General features: G+C 40.8%; 1 protein-coding gene across 1 annotated transcript in view; it reads left to right on the plus strand.

The window, feature by feature from the left end:
• gramd4a (GRAM domain containing 4a) overlaps positions 1-6,562 on the plus strand; it is a 53,421-nt gene extending 46,859 nt beyond the window's left edge. Inside the window, exon 19 of the mRNA XM_047389624.1 lies at positions 2,017-6,562. Coding sequence (XP_047245580.1) covers positions 2,017-2,127 — 111 coding nt within the window. The 3' untranslated portion in view covers positions 2,128-6,562. The remainder of the gene's footprint in view (positions 1-2,016) is intronic.
• Positions 6,563-16,896: the final 10,334 nt, after the last annotated feature.

A 16,896-nucleotide genomic window follows, 5' to 3' on the forward strand; every position in this document is an offset into this window, starting at 1 on the left:
GCCGGAGGCCATATTAATGAACTGGAGACCTTTGATTACAAGGAGTTGGCTAATATTGCCAGAAGAAGGCAAGCAGTCTGACTATGAATCTGTTTGTAGCAGGTCATAGTAGCAAAAAGGGTGCTCCACTGTGTACTAAATATGCCTGTAATAATGGGGTTAACTACTTTTGAGCCTGCAGTAGTCATTAAAGGGGCATTTTATGTTGAATTTGGAGTAACCACTTGTGTTGAACTTTTTAAACTATTTGATTTGTTTATTGCAAACAGGAAGCTGTTTTTTTTTGTATACAGGTCCTTCTCAAAATATTAGCATATTGCGATAAAGTTAATTATTTTCCATAATGTCATGATGAAAATTTAACATTCATATATTTTAGATTCATTGCACACTAACTGAAATATTTCAGGTCTTTTATTGTCTTAATACAGATGATTTTGGCATACAGCTCATGAAAACCCAAAATTCTTATATCACAAAATTAGCATATCATTAAAAGGGTCTCTAAACGAGCTATGAACCTAATCATCTGAATCAACAAGTTAACTCTAAACACCTGCAAAAGATTCCTGAGGCCTTTAAAACTCCCAGCCTGGTTCATCACTCAAAACCACAATCATGGGTAAGACTGCCGACCTGACTGCTGTCCAGAAGGCCACTATTGACACCCTCAAGCAAGAGGGTAAGACACAGAAAGAAATTTCTGAACAAATAGGCTGTTCCCAGAGTGCTGTATCAAGGCACCTCAGTGGGAAGTCTGTGGGAAGGAAAAAGTGTGGCAGAAAACGCTGCACAACGAGAAGAGGTGACCGGACCCTGAGGAAGATTGTGGAGAAGGGCCAATTCCAGACCTTGGGGGACCTGCGGAAGCAGTGGACTGAGTCTGGAGTAGAAACATCCAGAGCCACCGTGCACAGGCGTGTGCAGGAAATGGGCTACAGGTGCCGCATTCCCCAGGTCAAGCCACTTTTGAACCAGAAACAGCGGCAGAAGCGCCTGACCTGGGCTACAGAGAAGCAGCACTGGACTGTTGCTCGGTGGTCCAAAGTACTTTTTTCGGATGAAAGCAAATTCTGCATGTCATTCGGAAATCAAGGTGCCAGAGTCTGGAGGAAGACTGGGGAGAAGGAAATGCCAAAATGCCAGAAGTCCAGTGTCAAGTACCCACAGTCAGTGATGGTCTGGGGTGCCGTGTCAGCTGCTGGTGTTGGTCCACTGTGTTTTATCAAGGGCAGGGTCAATGCAGCTAGCTATCAGGAGATTTTGGAGCACTTCATGCTTCCATCTGCTGAAAAGCTTTATGGAGATGAAGATTTCATTTTTCAGCACGACCTGGCACCTGCTCACAGTGCCAAAACCACTGGTAAATGGTTTACTGACCATGGTATCACTGTGCTCAATTGGCCTGCCAACTCTCCTGACCTGAACCCCATAGAGAATCTGTGGGATATTGTGAAGAGAACGTTGAGAGACTCAAGACCCAACACTCTGGATGAGCTAAAGGCTGCTATCGAAGCATCCTGGGCCTCCATAAGACCTCAGCAGTGCCACAGGCTGATTGCCTCCATGCCACGCCGCATTGAAGCAGTCATTTCTGCCAAAGGATTCCTGACCAAGTATTGAGTGCATAACTGTACATGATTATTTGAAGGTTGACGTTTTTTGTATTAAAAACACTTTTCTTTTATTGGTCGGATGAAATATGCTAATTTTGTGAGATAGGAATTTTGGGTTTTCATGAGCTGTATGCCACAATCATCCGTATTAAGACAATAAAATACCTGAAATATTTCAGTTAGTGTGCAATGAATCTAAAATATATGAATGTTAAATTTTCATCATGACATTATGGAAAATAATGAACTTTATCACAATATGCTAATATTTTGAGAAGGACCTGTATTTTGCCAATAAACCTGATTTGCACTGAGAGCTAATTGAGTTTTAGGTAAAGGAAACTAAATGGTGCACAAATATTAAGACATATTTCTTACCAAGTGTGTGTGTCTCCTGCAGCCGCTGGTGTTTGGTGCCATGATCCACAGAGACGAGGCGTTCGAGACCATCTACACCCAATACATAAAGATTATGACCACCTCCAAACCACTGGCCAGCGCAGAACTTTAGGCTACCTGTTCCTCATTTCCACTCCTTCTTTGAGGGGGCTGAAAACAGAAGCAGGGGGGCTTCTGACCTGGAAGATTCGCTTAAACTCCTCCTGCTCTCTGGATGTCTGGATGAGTCAGCTTCTTTTTGAAGGCTCTTGGTCCTGCTTCAGCGGGCGGACACTGTTCATCCTGAAGGGGATCAGTGTAGTTTTTATCAATCCAGCAGAGGGCTGTTGAGGAGCTGGATCTCCTCCTCCACCTCACAGACCACCTGACTTTTTCTGGCTTTCTTGTTTCCAGTGTTGCATGTGTGAGTGTGTGTGCTGTTGTGCTCTGTTTTTTTTCTTTACTCCTCAGTCAGCGGGGATGTCTGCTGTGATGGGAAGCTTTCTCTAGCAGATAACAGAACCAACTTCAAACTGCCAGACGCACACAGGAGCCGACTCAGACGTTGTTGTATATCAAAGTATTCATGTCGAACCGGTGCCTCTTGGCTAAACCCAACAAAACCATAGGTGTGAACATGTCTGAGTGTTCAGCGACTGTTCCTCCTCAGTGTTTCTTAGCTGTGAAAATGTCTGCGTATGACTGACTTGGAGCCTTTCTGTTGGTTTACATTGCTGTTCTTCGTTTTAAACACATTTCAGCAGCGACAGAGCCGTCACTGTCCAGCTCACAAACTGAATAACGTTCGGCCTCTGCTTCTGTGTTTGTAAGTGCAGACGTGAAATGTGACGTGGATTTTTTTTTAATTTTTTTTTGCCTTGTTATTCTTTGGAAGTCGTTTGTTTGTCTTGTTAACAAACCGCCTTTTCGGATGCGTACCTGATAGTCAGGCGAGCTGCCGATCGTATCCAGGACGGGAGCACAATGCTGACTGCCATTTAGATGAAAACACAGCCTCCCATGTTTAAACCTCTTCGTGTTAGAGCACAAGCTGTACGTATATGAAGAAATCTATTTTTAATTTTTTTACATAGCTGGTATTTTTCCTGCACTTTACCACAATTCCTGGCTCGACTTGTTGGGATGTGTGTTTGACTCTTAAATCCTCACGCATTCAGCTGGTCAGCATAAGCCGACTCTTTAAATTCCATGGAAAAAACGTGCAATTAAAATACTAAAAAGTATTCTCATATTATGAATTATTTGGAAATCCAGGCCAGCTTATCCAGAGAAACGTAGGAAACGCCTCTGATTTATCTCACCGGAGCTGTTTTTGGCTTGTTGGAGCAGTGAAACTTGACTAGGAATAGGTTAAAACAATGATTGTAGGACATACAGTGCCTCACAAAAAACATTCTAGTCTGTCAATCCTCGGTTGGATCTAGGTCTGGACTTTGACTAGGCCTTTCTAACTTAAGAACGTGTTGATCTATATCTTTTATAAAAGCCAGATTTGTGGAGTGGATAACTAATAGTTGACCTGTACACGGATTGTCCCACCTGATCTCTGCAGCTCCTCCAGAGGTACCATAGGCCTCTCTTGATTAATGCTCTTCTTGCATGGCGATCAGTTTAGGTTGAATACTTTTGTAAGGCACTGTACCTGCTTCCTCCCCCCTCTGTCTGTAACAACACAGGTACTACCCGTGTTCCAGCTCACGTGTTCTCGAGCAAGAGTCCAACGCTTTGACTAAAACCAATTCTCCCGTGTCACTTTATTTTGAGGTTCACAAGAATAAAGCCGGTCTTTGCTCTTGTGGAATGGCTTAATATCTCTAAGAAATGTAATGCCAAACCACATAAAACACTCTATGGTGTTTTAGTGAGAAGAATGCAGTGGAGGACTGGAGGATTATCCTTGGGTTTTAGATCTAGTGTAGCTCGGTTACTTTCCAGCAGCACAACATTGAGCATTCATGTATGTCCTAAGCACTGTTAAAGGGGGGGGGGGGAAGCCTTGACATTTACAGTTTCCTCACCTTATTTCTTCTTTTTACTTTCTGATTTTGGTTCTGGTGTCTGAGATCCTCCAGGGAAGCAGAGGATTTAGTTAAACTGTGCTTCAGAACTGTCCTCACACTGGAAATGTCAAGGTTTCTCTCATATCCCAACTCCTTTTCTCTTCCTTAATCTGGATCAACAAAACTGGATATGAAGCTGCTTAAAAGGCAGCAGACCAGTTGAGTCCATTTTAGTGTGAAAAGATTGTTTTGTTGTTGTTTTTTGAAGCTTTTTATTTACCTTTTGGAACCTGTTCACTCTGATAGTTGCTGGATCATAACAAGGCTGTGCTCATATATAGCAAAGAATGTACTATATAATAAAGCCTCCACTTTCCTGGAACATACAGGTTAATTTCCCAGAACTTAGGCCCTTTTCCTCCATTTCTGAAAAATGATCTACATTCTGTAGGTTTTTTTTAAATTTGTTTTATGAAAAACACTATTACTTGTGATGCACCAGCAGGTGGAGATCCTGAGCATGGTTAAAGTTCTCCCTAAACAACTGTAGCTCACGTTTTCTCTGACCCAGTTGAACTTTTTCATCTCCATAGTCCACTTCTTGGATTGAAAGTAAAACGGAATGGGGATAACAATGGCTTCACTGATGTTGGGGATATGCACGAAGTGATCCTATTTGCTACGATTAAAAAAAAAAAAAAATCTGTTTGGATATCCAGTTCACCCTTATACCACCAAGTTTAAAAAAAAAACCTTGACTTTGGATTTCTGTTTTTAAATGACCCTTTTTTCACCAAAACTAGTGTGTGTAGGGGAGGTGCAGAATATCTGGGTTAGTGTGAACAGGGCCACAGAACCTTTCATGAACTTACCAGGTACTTTCCAGAGTCTCGGTTTTGGAAAGTAATCTCTACCAGGTACTGTTCTGATACTTCTCAGGCATTTTCTGGACCTTACCAGGAACTTTCTCTACACCTAGAAGCTAATTTCTAAACTTGGTGGATATTTTGAGGGAATATTCCTTTTTGTTTTTTGGAATGGGATATTCCTGGAATCTTGTCTGAACGTGGAGATTACTCACTGGCCACCTGTCCAGGGTGTACTCTGGCCCGTAGACCGCTGGAGATAAGCACCAGCTCCCCCGCAACCCTGTATGGAACAAGCGGGTATAGCAAATGGATGGATGGAGATTACTTCTGAAAAGTAACCAGTAAATTCCTGAAAGTAGTTGGTACGGTAAGGCCAGAACCTGTTAAGCTCCACGAAATTCCCAAGAACGTACCTACTTCCAGTCTTAGAAAGTGCTTAAAAATCTAGTAGGATTTCATAAGTTCCAGATAAGTTAATCAAGTTCAATTCTTTTCTTTTTTTTAATATAGCACCAATTCACCATAAATGTTATCTTTAGGCACTTTACCAGACCAATAGATCCAGGAAACCAAGCCCATTGCATTGAGTTACTGACTTTGCAGCAGTCCCTCCTCCTGAATGAGCATGTAGAGACGGAAAAATTGATTGCATCGAGTTGTTTGCTTTCCAGCAGTCCCTCATCGTAGACATGTGTGGTGATGGTACCCAATAGGTTGCAAGAAAATATCTGGAGAGTTCTGGGAAAGTAATCTCCAAAGTTCTGGGAAAGCACAGACTATTCATGTAGTATTATATTTTTTACAAGTGTAATGTTGTTTTTTTTTTTGCCAAAACTTTCATTTCTCTCTGCCATGCTCTGCCTATGCTCATGTTTACATCAGAAATTGTTTGATGGTTTTACTTTTGTAAACCCAGTTTGAGTTCCTTCTACTTTGGAGTCATGAAGACTGGACTGCTATTCTAAAATGTTAAATTGTTTTTCTTGTTTGTTTCCACTCCCATGGGCTCATCACCACTTTCATGACCCTCTGCACACAAATAAGATATCGACAACAAAAGCAGTATTTTCAGTTTCAGACTGCATGTCAAAGTTAATGTTCAGGTGTAGTTAAAGCTGCCAGAAACATCAAAATCACATGTTTAACAACGAACGGTGGGGCAACATCGCTGATTTGTACTATGAGAAGTTTCATTTTTCCAAAATGGAGATGTTTTCTCTACCCTTTCACCTGATGTCCTCACTTTCATCTAGTATGGCCTTAACTATGTGTTAGTATTAATGAAGTGTTTCCCAAAAACGCATTTCATCATCCAAGAGATGCTTACTCTATGGAACATCTCCAGGGCTCCTGCAGCTTTTTGACAAATCAAAGTTGTTCTCTCGAGGCTGTAAAACGGCTCAGATTTCTCGAATACTTGATTACTACACAATCACAACATACAGTCAGTCAGTTGTGGAAGACGCTGCAGCTTTTACAGAGTAATTTGTCAGTGATTGCAGCTGTAAGGAGCTCCTTATTTTTATTAGATTTTTTCTTTCTGTCTCAAAGAGGAATTTGTATACGAAATAAATGAAATGTAAAGAAAAGAAACCACTGAGTTTTTAAAAGACATGTCTATTATAAAAGATGATGTGATGTAAATTTTTTTTAATTTAAGTAAAGGAATTTAAGGTACCATCATGCCTCTTGTCTATATCAGTGAAATTCAGTTTTGTGTTCAGCTGCGGTACCTGCATTCAACCACCAGAGGTCAGTGTAGCACTAATCTTTGCTCGTTTTGCTTCCTGCACATGGAGATCAGAGGTCAGGATTAGCGTCCTTTAGTTGCTCTTGTGTTGGCATTTTTCTTTGAAACATAAATATTCAAAAAGAATCCATGAAGAAATAAATCTGTTTCCAAATTATCTGGATGAGGTTTATATTACCGATTATGTGATTAACTCATACACAGACCAAAATAACAAAAAAAAACAGAAGTTGTATAAGTGGTCAACCGAGAGACTTGAAGAGAAATCGAGAAATCTTCAGTCTATAACTAAACTGAAGGATTTTATCTTTTAGTGATCGCTTACAGATGACTTGTGAAAGCAACAAAACTTGATCTCTTGCTCCCCAACATGAGATGACACCCCTGAAGGCACTTGTAGAGCTGATCTGAGTCTTTCCCTGTAACACACTGAACCTCCTGCTGTTTCCCTCAGCAAATCGGCTTATTTTGAAATGATGTGAGGCGAACGGTGTCACCAAAACAAAAAATAAAACGCAACTTTCATGCAGCTTAAATGTAGCTACAGGCGAGACATCGGTGGTTCATATCTTCCCCACTGCTTCAACTGATGGATTCGGCATATTTTCAGTCCGACTGGGAAGAACTGAAAATATTTATATTTGTACAATTTGATATTTGTATTCATGACAAAGTTGTGATGCTGTATGACAGCTCGGTTCACTCTTCTTGTGTGGGTGTTTGAACCACACAGTGCACACCTACAGGGGTTGGAATATGAAACTGAAACACCTGGTTTTAGACCACAATAATCTATTAGTATGGTGTAGGGCCTCCTTTTGCGGCCAATACAGCGTCAATTCGTCTTGGGAATGACATACAAGTCCTGCACAGTGGTCAGAGGGATTTTAAGCCATTCTTCTTGCAGGATAGTGGCCAGGTCACTACGTGATACTGGTGGAGGAAAATGTTTCCTGACTCGCTCCTCCAAAACACCCCAAAGTGGCTCAATAATATTTAGATCTGGTGACTGTGCAGGCCATGGGAGATGTTCAACTTCACTTTCATGTTCATCAAACCAATCTTTCACCAGTCTTGCTGTGTGTATTGGTGCATTGTCATCCTGATACAAGGCACCGCCTTCAGGATACAATGTTTGAACCATTGGATGCACATGGTCCTCAAGAATGGTTCGGTAGTCCTTGGCAGTGACGGGCCCATCTAGCATAAGTATTGGGCCAAGGGAATGCCATGATATGGCAGCCCAAACCATCACTGATCCACCCCCATGCTTCACTTTGGGCATGCAACAGTCTGGGTGGTACGCTTCTTTGGGGCTTCTCCACACCGTAACTCTCCCGGATGTGGGGAAAACAGTAAAGGTGGACTCATCAGAGAACAATACATGTTTCACATTGTCCACAGCCCAAGATTTGCGCTCCTTGCACCATTGAAACCGACGTTTGGCATTGGCATGAGTGACCAAAGGTTTGGCTATAGCAGCCCGATCGTGTATATTGACCCTGTGGAGCTCCCGACGGACAGTTCTGGTGGAAACAGGAGAGTTGAGGTGCACATTTAATTCTGCCGTGATTTGGGCAGCCGTGGTTTTATGTTTTTTGGATACAATCCGGGTTAGCACCCGAACATCCCTTTCAGACAGCTTCCTCTTGCGTCCACAGTTAATCCTGTTGGATGTGGTTCATCCTTCTTGGTGGTATGCTGACATTACCCTGGATACCGTGGCTCTTGATACATCACAAAGACTTGCCGTCTTGGTCACAGATGCGCCAGCAAGACGTACACCAACAATGTATCCTCTTTTGAACTCTGGTATGTCACCCATAATGTTGTGTGCATTTCAATATTTTGAGCAAAACTGTGCTCTTACCCTGCTAATTGAACCTTCACACTCTGCTCTTACTGGTGCAATGTGCAATCAATGAAGACTGGCTACCAGGCTGGTCCAATTTAGCCATGAAACCTCCCACACTAAAATGACAGGTGTTTCAGTTTCATTGTCCAACCCCTGTATATCCACTATCTCACCCAGCTGTAACAGTTAACGGGAACCCTGGTTGGTTGCTTTTCAAAAGTGATCCCTCTGTATGATGATGGTAAAAACCAAAATATTTTTATTTAACTAACCAAATCACTTTTATCATCAACACATCCATGCTTAAAGAGCTTTTGTTGACTATAAGATTTATTAAATAGTTTAAAGTTAAGACCACATACTTTAGTGTATTGTGTTGTGATTTCAAATGAAAGAGCAATACAAAATGGCACATAATGGAAAAGTGGAGAAAAATTATGCATATCTTTTATTTATTGTTTTTTTTTATATATATATATCTGCAAAGTGGAGCTTAATCCGTTTGGATGGAGAGCATCTGACAGTCAATTTTCAAAACTCGCCCCTGCTTCTGTTAGATTTAGGTGTGGACTTTGACTAGTCCATTCTAACAAGTTTACATGCTTTAATGTAAACCATTAGTAGCTCTGATGTACTGGTACATCTGTAGTTTTAACTGGTACGTTGCTGGTTATAAACAAATATAAGCAAAATGTGTTTTCTGTGTTAAAATACGGAAATAAAGATGCAGTCAGATTGAAAGTTTGACAATGTACTTGAAGTGCTCCAGAGTTATGTTGGTATGTAAGTGAGAATTGGCTAGATTTAAAGAAAAAATGGCAATATTTTAAATAGAAAATAGCATTTTTTTATTTTTTATCATGTGCTCTTTCATTTATTCTGTTTACGGCACTTTGGCCTGTTGGTGTTTAAGGTGCTCTGTAAATAAAGTTGGTATTGTATTATTTGATGCTTAACAGAAAACGAGTTGCTGTAAGAACAGAAAAGCTTTCATCACTTCAAGAAAAAACATTTAAAATCTTTAATACAGATTTGAAATATAAAGGGGCTACATATTCACTCTCCATATAGTAAGAACTTTATTGCTTTTCCTTTAAATAGAAACACTAACATTAGCATGTGAGAATTAACTTTCAGCACGAAATACAAATGACCAAAATATTCTAAAAATATGAAACAAATATCTCATGTGACAGTGAAATGTCTTATCTATTATTGAAATCTGCTATATATATAAAATAAATGAAGTAAGGAAATAACAAACGAGAGGCACTTGAGCTGGTTCATGCCCCACCATATCTCCATGATTTATTGAACACAAGTAGTTATGCTAATGAGGTCATCATTTAAGCTAATTCACTTTCATTAGCAAATAATTTCACGTCAGCAGACTTTTCTTCCCATTAAGGCTGATATTAATGGGAACTCTGCATCTTAACTTATTAAGGAGTCATAGTAGTTGCTCTCCTTATTATGTACATTTATCCAATCACACCACTGGCCAGGAACAAGGAGTGAGGATGAAGCTTCGTGTTTTTTTTTTTTGTTACAACTGAATAAATGTAAAAAATGGGCCTAAATAGCCAAATTCCTGGTTCCGGTGGTCATTTTAAGGTTTTATGTCTCAGTTTAGAGTATTTGGGTGTCACATGCCTGCAGACTTGCTTTTTTTTAATCCTCACTGCCTGCAGCAGTGGGATACGAAATGTCATTCTGGGGTCAGCAGACTTATTGGCATTCACAGACTGCTCGGTCTTTTTAGGTAAGGTAGGGGGCAGTTTTTGTAGAACCGGCATGCCAGCTCGGTTCACGGGAACATTTGACATGATGCTGCCAATTAGTTCCAAATACCCCCCCCCCCAAAAGCCTGCGACCTTCTCCAAGGCCTCCAGCTGTTTGCTGCGTAATGAACACTGAAATTGCAGGGGGGAAATGGTCTCTCTAACCGAGCAGCGGGAACCACTGTAGTGCAGCTGCCTTTTTTGTCGATGGATGGAGGTTTAAACAAGTCCGCCTAACCTCTTTCCAAAGAAGGACACAATAATTGCAAAAGGTTATGCTAAGATTTGTTTGCACTTTGGAGCTCTTGCTGCACCCCCACTCTGAATTAGTTTTAATGAACCCTGCTCAGCTGTGATGTTAGTTAGTTTTTTTTTCTTCTACAGCCACTTTCCAGAGAAATTAAACCTCCGTATCCAGCCTGCCATGAACCACAAACACTCACTGCAGTTACTGAGCCTTTTCTTATGTGAGGTAACATGTTTTATTTATAAAGACGTTGTTTCTAGACCTTTGGTAAGTGTTTCATTCAGGAATTTGCTTAGTACGTTTAAGACACTCAGGTGTTGCAGCCGCCTTCACTTTACTGCTTTCCTCCAGCCTCGTGTTTTGCAGCCTCTAACAGCTTGTCAGTCAGGTTGTCCTTTTATTTCCACCCATCTTCCCAATGTCAATGAGTTGACCAACTCAAGTAAAATTTAAATGCAGATTTCGTTATTTGTCCTGAAAACATAACAATTATGATTATTACAATTTGTATACCAAATATTTAAAATGTTTTTAATTCATCAATAATTATTCCCACTTTTTTCCCCACTGATTCCAGCTAACTGGCACTCTGTTCCCATTTTAACTCACTCCGCTGTTTAAATGAGCTTGACCCGGCTCAACCTGCTGCACCTCGCCGAGAAGCTCACTCATGAATATTTTATCAGAGGTTTGCTTACTGCAGAATGAACTGTGTTCTCCCCTCATTGCTCAGAGCCACACACACTCACATATTCACTCACACATGAGACTGAGAGAGAACGCAACATGCAGCACAACGTTTCTGCCTCTCCTATAGGTACACACACCCTCACATGGTAATTTGATTACTTTGGCTGTTAATGAGCTCGTATGGGGTTTACCTGACACGCCTGCTGGGTGTCACGTAACTGCAACCCTGCAAGCTTTTAATGATTATGTGTGTGAAGTGAATGGAGGATGAGGGATCCGTCTGTGTTTATGACATACTGGCAGATGTTTAAGATAAGGGAGGGAACTCATCCAGCAGATATCTCATGCCAACAGCTGAGAATGTCATGACCTGATGTTGGAATCAAGGAGCCCGATCCAGCACTTTGTATCCGTGCTGTTTGAGTCTTTGCATCGCATGTTGTACTTGTGTTTCTCTTGTTTTCCTGACTCTTTAAACATGGATGTGGTGTTGAACAAACACAGGTCTTCAAAAAGGCCAGGCTACAGAACAAAAAACCACCTCAGCGTATCTTTATATAGAGATTAAAGTCAAGTATGCATGTATTATAAGTAGCTGAAAGTTGCGAAATGCATGACATTGCAAACAAATGGTCAATTTGTGCAAGAAAATGCAAGATAATAATCCTGCTGTATTTCTTGATATGAAGGACTAAAAACAAAAAGTTGCCACATGCAGCAGTGGCTTCTAAAAGAGACTTCTAACCAGATATTCTTGCTCAGGATTTTCTGGTGGAGGGCAAAATTCATGGTTCCATCAGTTATGGCAAGTCGTGTAGATGCTCAAGAAGCAGAGCGCCCCCAGAGGACCACATTACCATTATCCTTCTTCTGAAATGCCGTTGGTTCAGGCTAGATGTAACGTTCAAAAATGTCATCGACATACCAGGCCCATGGTGAAACATGGTGGTGACGGTATAATGCTGTGGTGTAACCTTTTTTTTCAGCAGGCATGGGGAGGCTGGTCAGAGTTGAAGGATAGATGGACTATTCAAATCTGAATAAAAACCTCTTGGAGGCTACCACAGACTTGAGACTGGGGTGGATGCTCACTTTTCAGCAGGACTATGAACCTAAACTGGCTGCAAGCCAGAGCTATGATGCAATGGTTTGAATAAAAGCATGTTCATGCCTCAGAATGTCCTAGTCAAAGTTTAGACCTAAATCCAATGGAGAATCTGTGGCTAGACTTCACAAACACTCTCCATCCAACCTGACTGAGCTTGAGCTGTATCTTGCAAAAAGAAGGGGCAAAAATGAACATTTTAATGTGTCTCCTGACGTTCAAAACTGGTTGAAACTTTTTCCAAAAGGCCTACAGGTGATGTCAGCTGAAACTGAGTAGGTATTTGTCATCTAATGGCAGAATGATAAATATGCTATCTGATCTGGCAACGTTATTTTTCTATTATCCAAAACATTCTTCAGTGTTGACAAGGTTACATGATTTATTACAAAGAACTGTGCTGTTCCTTTTGCACCATGCTCGGTCTTGCATGTAATGACTTAAACAACGATGACAGTCGACTGCGATCATACCCTGTGGAAAACTCGTCTTTAGTGTGTCCTTGGACTCCATATGCTCGTGAAAGTGGGAATTTCATGGACAAGGACGTCCTGCTCTGGCAGAAACAAAGGTGAGGACTACGAATGTCGGCAACGTTACAATGAGTCTCACCACGTTTTTCTGGTGAAGTTGAATGCTTGATCCTTTCAGGTCTTATCGACTGGATCCTGATAGCAAAATTTACACCACAAAGTGCCACCAGTAAGTATGTACAACCCTTCACCTTTTCAACATTTTGTCACATTACAGATTAATTCGTAAGAGCGATTTCTATATATATAAAAAAAAAAAACCATGTCAAAGAAATATGTTTTCAGACATTTTTGCACATTTATAAGAAAGGTAACCATTTATAGGATCATATGTATTCACATGTTTTGCTCCGGCATTGACTTTCAGTCAGTTGCATTTTGTTTTCCACTTAAAATTACCTCAAAAGGCTTCTGCAAACTGATTTGGGCCGCATTGTGGTAAATTCAGCTGACTGAACATATTTTGTAATGGAACGCACACGTCTAGATAAGGTCCCATAGTTGACAGTGTATTTCAAAGCAAAAACCATAGAAATTAAGTCAAGACCTTACCTACAGATCCCTGAGAATGGATTTTGTTGCAGCACAAATCTGAGGAAGGATACAACAAACTTGGGCAGCCCTGAAGATCTCAAAAAAGGAGGAGTCTGGACCTACCAGGACCCTCCCTAGCTTTTTGAATACCTAACCCCGACTCCTCTAAAAGTACGTCTTGTAATTGTGGCTAACTTTTTGTCTCATCTGCACATGAAGGTTTTCTCCAGAAGGCATTTTACCCATCCATCTGGACAGCTGTAAATTTCTGTCCAGGTTGAAGGTGTCAGTTTCTTTCTTGATGCCGCCCTCTGAATCTGTGGTGAGGTAAAACTGAACAGTGACACCGGTGTTCAAGCTGTTGATGGCAGACTTAAGGTTTTTGGGTTGTTGCTGGACATTCTGGCGAATTACATTTTGCTTTTAAAAATCATTGAGGTTTTTTGTTCAAGTGGGTCCTTATACTGTCCTTTGCACATTTGAAAGGCTTTGTCTTTCACAAAAAGATACAAAGTCTTCAAAATATTTCTTGTTATGCTGACAGGTTGATATTTTGCTTCATTCTGATTATATTTGATTTGAATGTCACTAATATTTGGGACCATTCCTGTTTTGGTGCTGTTTGCACTAAAAGGACAGACTCAACCCCCAAAATAAATTCCCTTTTTTTAAGAAAACTGTTAGACGTGTAAAGTGTCTTTTACTGTAAAGAAGAACTTTTCAACCACAAGAACAATAAGCGAACTAGAACAGGCTGTAAATACAAGGATGAAGCTCTAAATTTGTCCTCACCTATCTATCTTTTTGTTCTACATCACAACACTGAGCAGTTTCTCAAACTTTTAGCTGTCTTATTTTAATTACACAGGTCTTCTGAGCAGCAGGATTTTGGTGCAGAGCTGGAGGTAATCATAAGGCCGTTATTCATGTCACATCTGACAGAAGAATGAAGGAAGGCGGAGGTAATTGAATCCGGAGCGGACTCCTCTGCTCCTGCTCCTGCCAGGGGGTAATGAGCTGTGCTCTGAAGTGTCTTTTTTTGTGGATGTTTGTAAGTCTGTCAATCCGTATGCTTCTGCGTTGACTTGTCTGACAGTGGGATTGGAGAAACAACAGAAGGTGGTGAGTTGAAGAGGTTTTCAAAGTGCTTGTGTTGTGTTCAAAGAAAACAAACAAAATATTGACAAAACACGAAACTCAAATGAACAGTGGTGCTTTTTCTGCAGTCGAATGGTCTCTTTTTGACAGCACCTGTCATGATTGTCTTCATACATTATTACCATTTCATAGCAACAAGCTTTATTGTATCTTTTTGGGGTTTTATGTGATAGTCCAACACAAAGTAGTGCCTAATTCCAACAGAAAGCATGGTGGTGGTATCATCATGGTGTGGGGTGTGTTTCTTCAACAAAGACAGCACCAGAATTTACAATGATGCTGCTAAATTAAGGAAAGGGAAGCAACCCTTTAACATACAGGTCCTTCTCAAAATATTAGCATATTGTGATAAAGTTCATTATTTGCCATAATATCATGATGAAAATTTAACATTCATATATTTTAGATTCATTGCACACTAACTGAAATATTTCAGGTCTTTTATTGTCTTAATACGGATGATTTTGGCATACAGCTCATGAAAACCCAAAATTCCTATCTCACAAAATTAGCATATCATTAAAAGGGTCTCTAAACGAGCTATGAACCTAATCATCTGAATCAACGAGTTAACTCTAAACACCTGCAAAAGATTCCTGAGGCCTTTCAAACTCCCAGCCTGGTTCATCACTCAAAACTCCAATCATGGGTAGGACTGCCGACCTGACTGCTGTCCAGAAGGCCACTATTGACACCCTCAAGCAAGAGGGTAAGACACAGAAAGAAATTTCTGAACGAATTGGCTGTTCCCAGAGTGCTGTATCAAGGCACCTCAGTGGGAAGTCTGTGGAAAGGAAAAAGTGTGGCAGAAAACGCTGCACAACGAGAAGAGGTGACCGGACCCTGAGGAAGATTGTGGAGAAGGGCCGATTCCAGACCTTGGGAGACCTGCGGAAGTAGTGGACTGAGTCTGGAGTAGAAACATCCAGAGCCACCGTGCACAGGCGTGTGCAGGAAATGGGCTGCAGGTGCCGCATTCCCCAGACCTGGGCTACAGAGAAACAGCACTGGACTGTTGCTCAGTGGTCCAAAGTACTTTTTTCGGATGAAAGCAAATTCTGCATGTCATTTGGAAATCAAGGTGCCAGAGTCTGGAGGAAGACTGGGGAGAAGGAAATGCCGAAATGCCAGAAGTCCAGTGTCAAGTACCCACAGTCAGTGATGGTCTGGGGTGCCGTGTCAGCTGCTGATGTTGGTCCACTGTGTTTTATCAAGGGCAGGGTCAATGCAGCTAGCTATCAGGAGATTTTGGAGCACTTCATGCTTCCATCTGCTGAAAAGCTTTATGGAGATGAAGATTTCATTTTTCAGCACGACCTGGCACCTGCTCACAGTGCCAAAACCACTGGTAAATGGTTTACTGACCATGGTATCACTGTGCTCAATTGGCCTGCCAACTCTCCTGACCTGAACCCCATAGAGAATCTGTGGGATATTGTGAAGAGAACGTTGAGAGACTCAAGACCCAACACTCTGGATGAGCTAAAGGACGCTATCGAAGCATCCTGGGCCTCCATAAGACCTCAGTGCCACAGGCTGATTGCCTCCATGCCACGCCGCATTGAAGCAGTCATTTCTGCAAAAGGATTCCCGACCAAGTATTGAGTGCATAACTGTACATGATTGTTTGAAGGTTGACATTTTTTGTATTAAAAACACTTTTCTTTTATTGGTCGGATGAAATATGCTAATTTTGTGAGATAGGAATTTTGGGTTTTCATGAGCTGTATGCCAAAATCATCTGTATTAAGACAATAAAAGACCTGAAATATTTCAGTTAGTGTGCAATGAATCTAAAATATATGAATATTAAATTTTCATCATTACATTATGGAAAATAATGAACTTTATCACAATATGCTAATATTTTGAGAAGGACCTGTACAGCCTGAGCGAAAATAAAATGGTTTGGATCAAAGCATTATACAAGGGTTACAATGGCCTAGTCACAGTCTGAAAAATTCTGTTCACAGACACTCTTTCCAAGTTGAGCCTAAGCTATTATGCAAAGAATGAGCAAAATATCTCTAGTCTCTGGATGTGCACAGCTGGTGGAGACATACACGATCAACTTGCAGCTCTAATCACAGTTGGTGTATCTTATAAAATCCCAATAAAACACACAGAGGTTTGGATTGGAATTTGACAAAAATGCCCAAGGGATATGAGAACATTGGCAAGGTACTGTAAAGATGTTTAATCTGCTGTTTCCGAGAAAGATATTTTGTCATGTCTGTAGTATATTTATATGGAAGCAAAGCAAATTGTTACCATATTTCAAATGAAAAAGCATTTTCAGAAATGCTTTTTCATTTTAAGAATGTGGCTGCATTGTTTGACTCATAAATGAAATTAGTTA

This window comes from Girardinichthys multiradiatus, chromosome 17 (genome assembly GCF_021462225.1).
Source record: "Girardinichthys multiradiatus isolate DD_20200921_A chromosome 17, DD_fGirMul_XY1, whole genome shotgun sequence".
Taxonomy (NCBI): Eukaryota; Metazoa; Chordata; class Actinopteri; order Cyprinodontiformes; family Goodeidae; genus Girardinichthys; species Girardinichthys multiradiatus.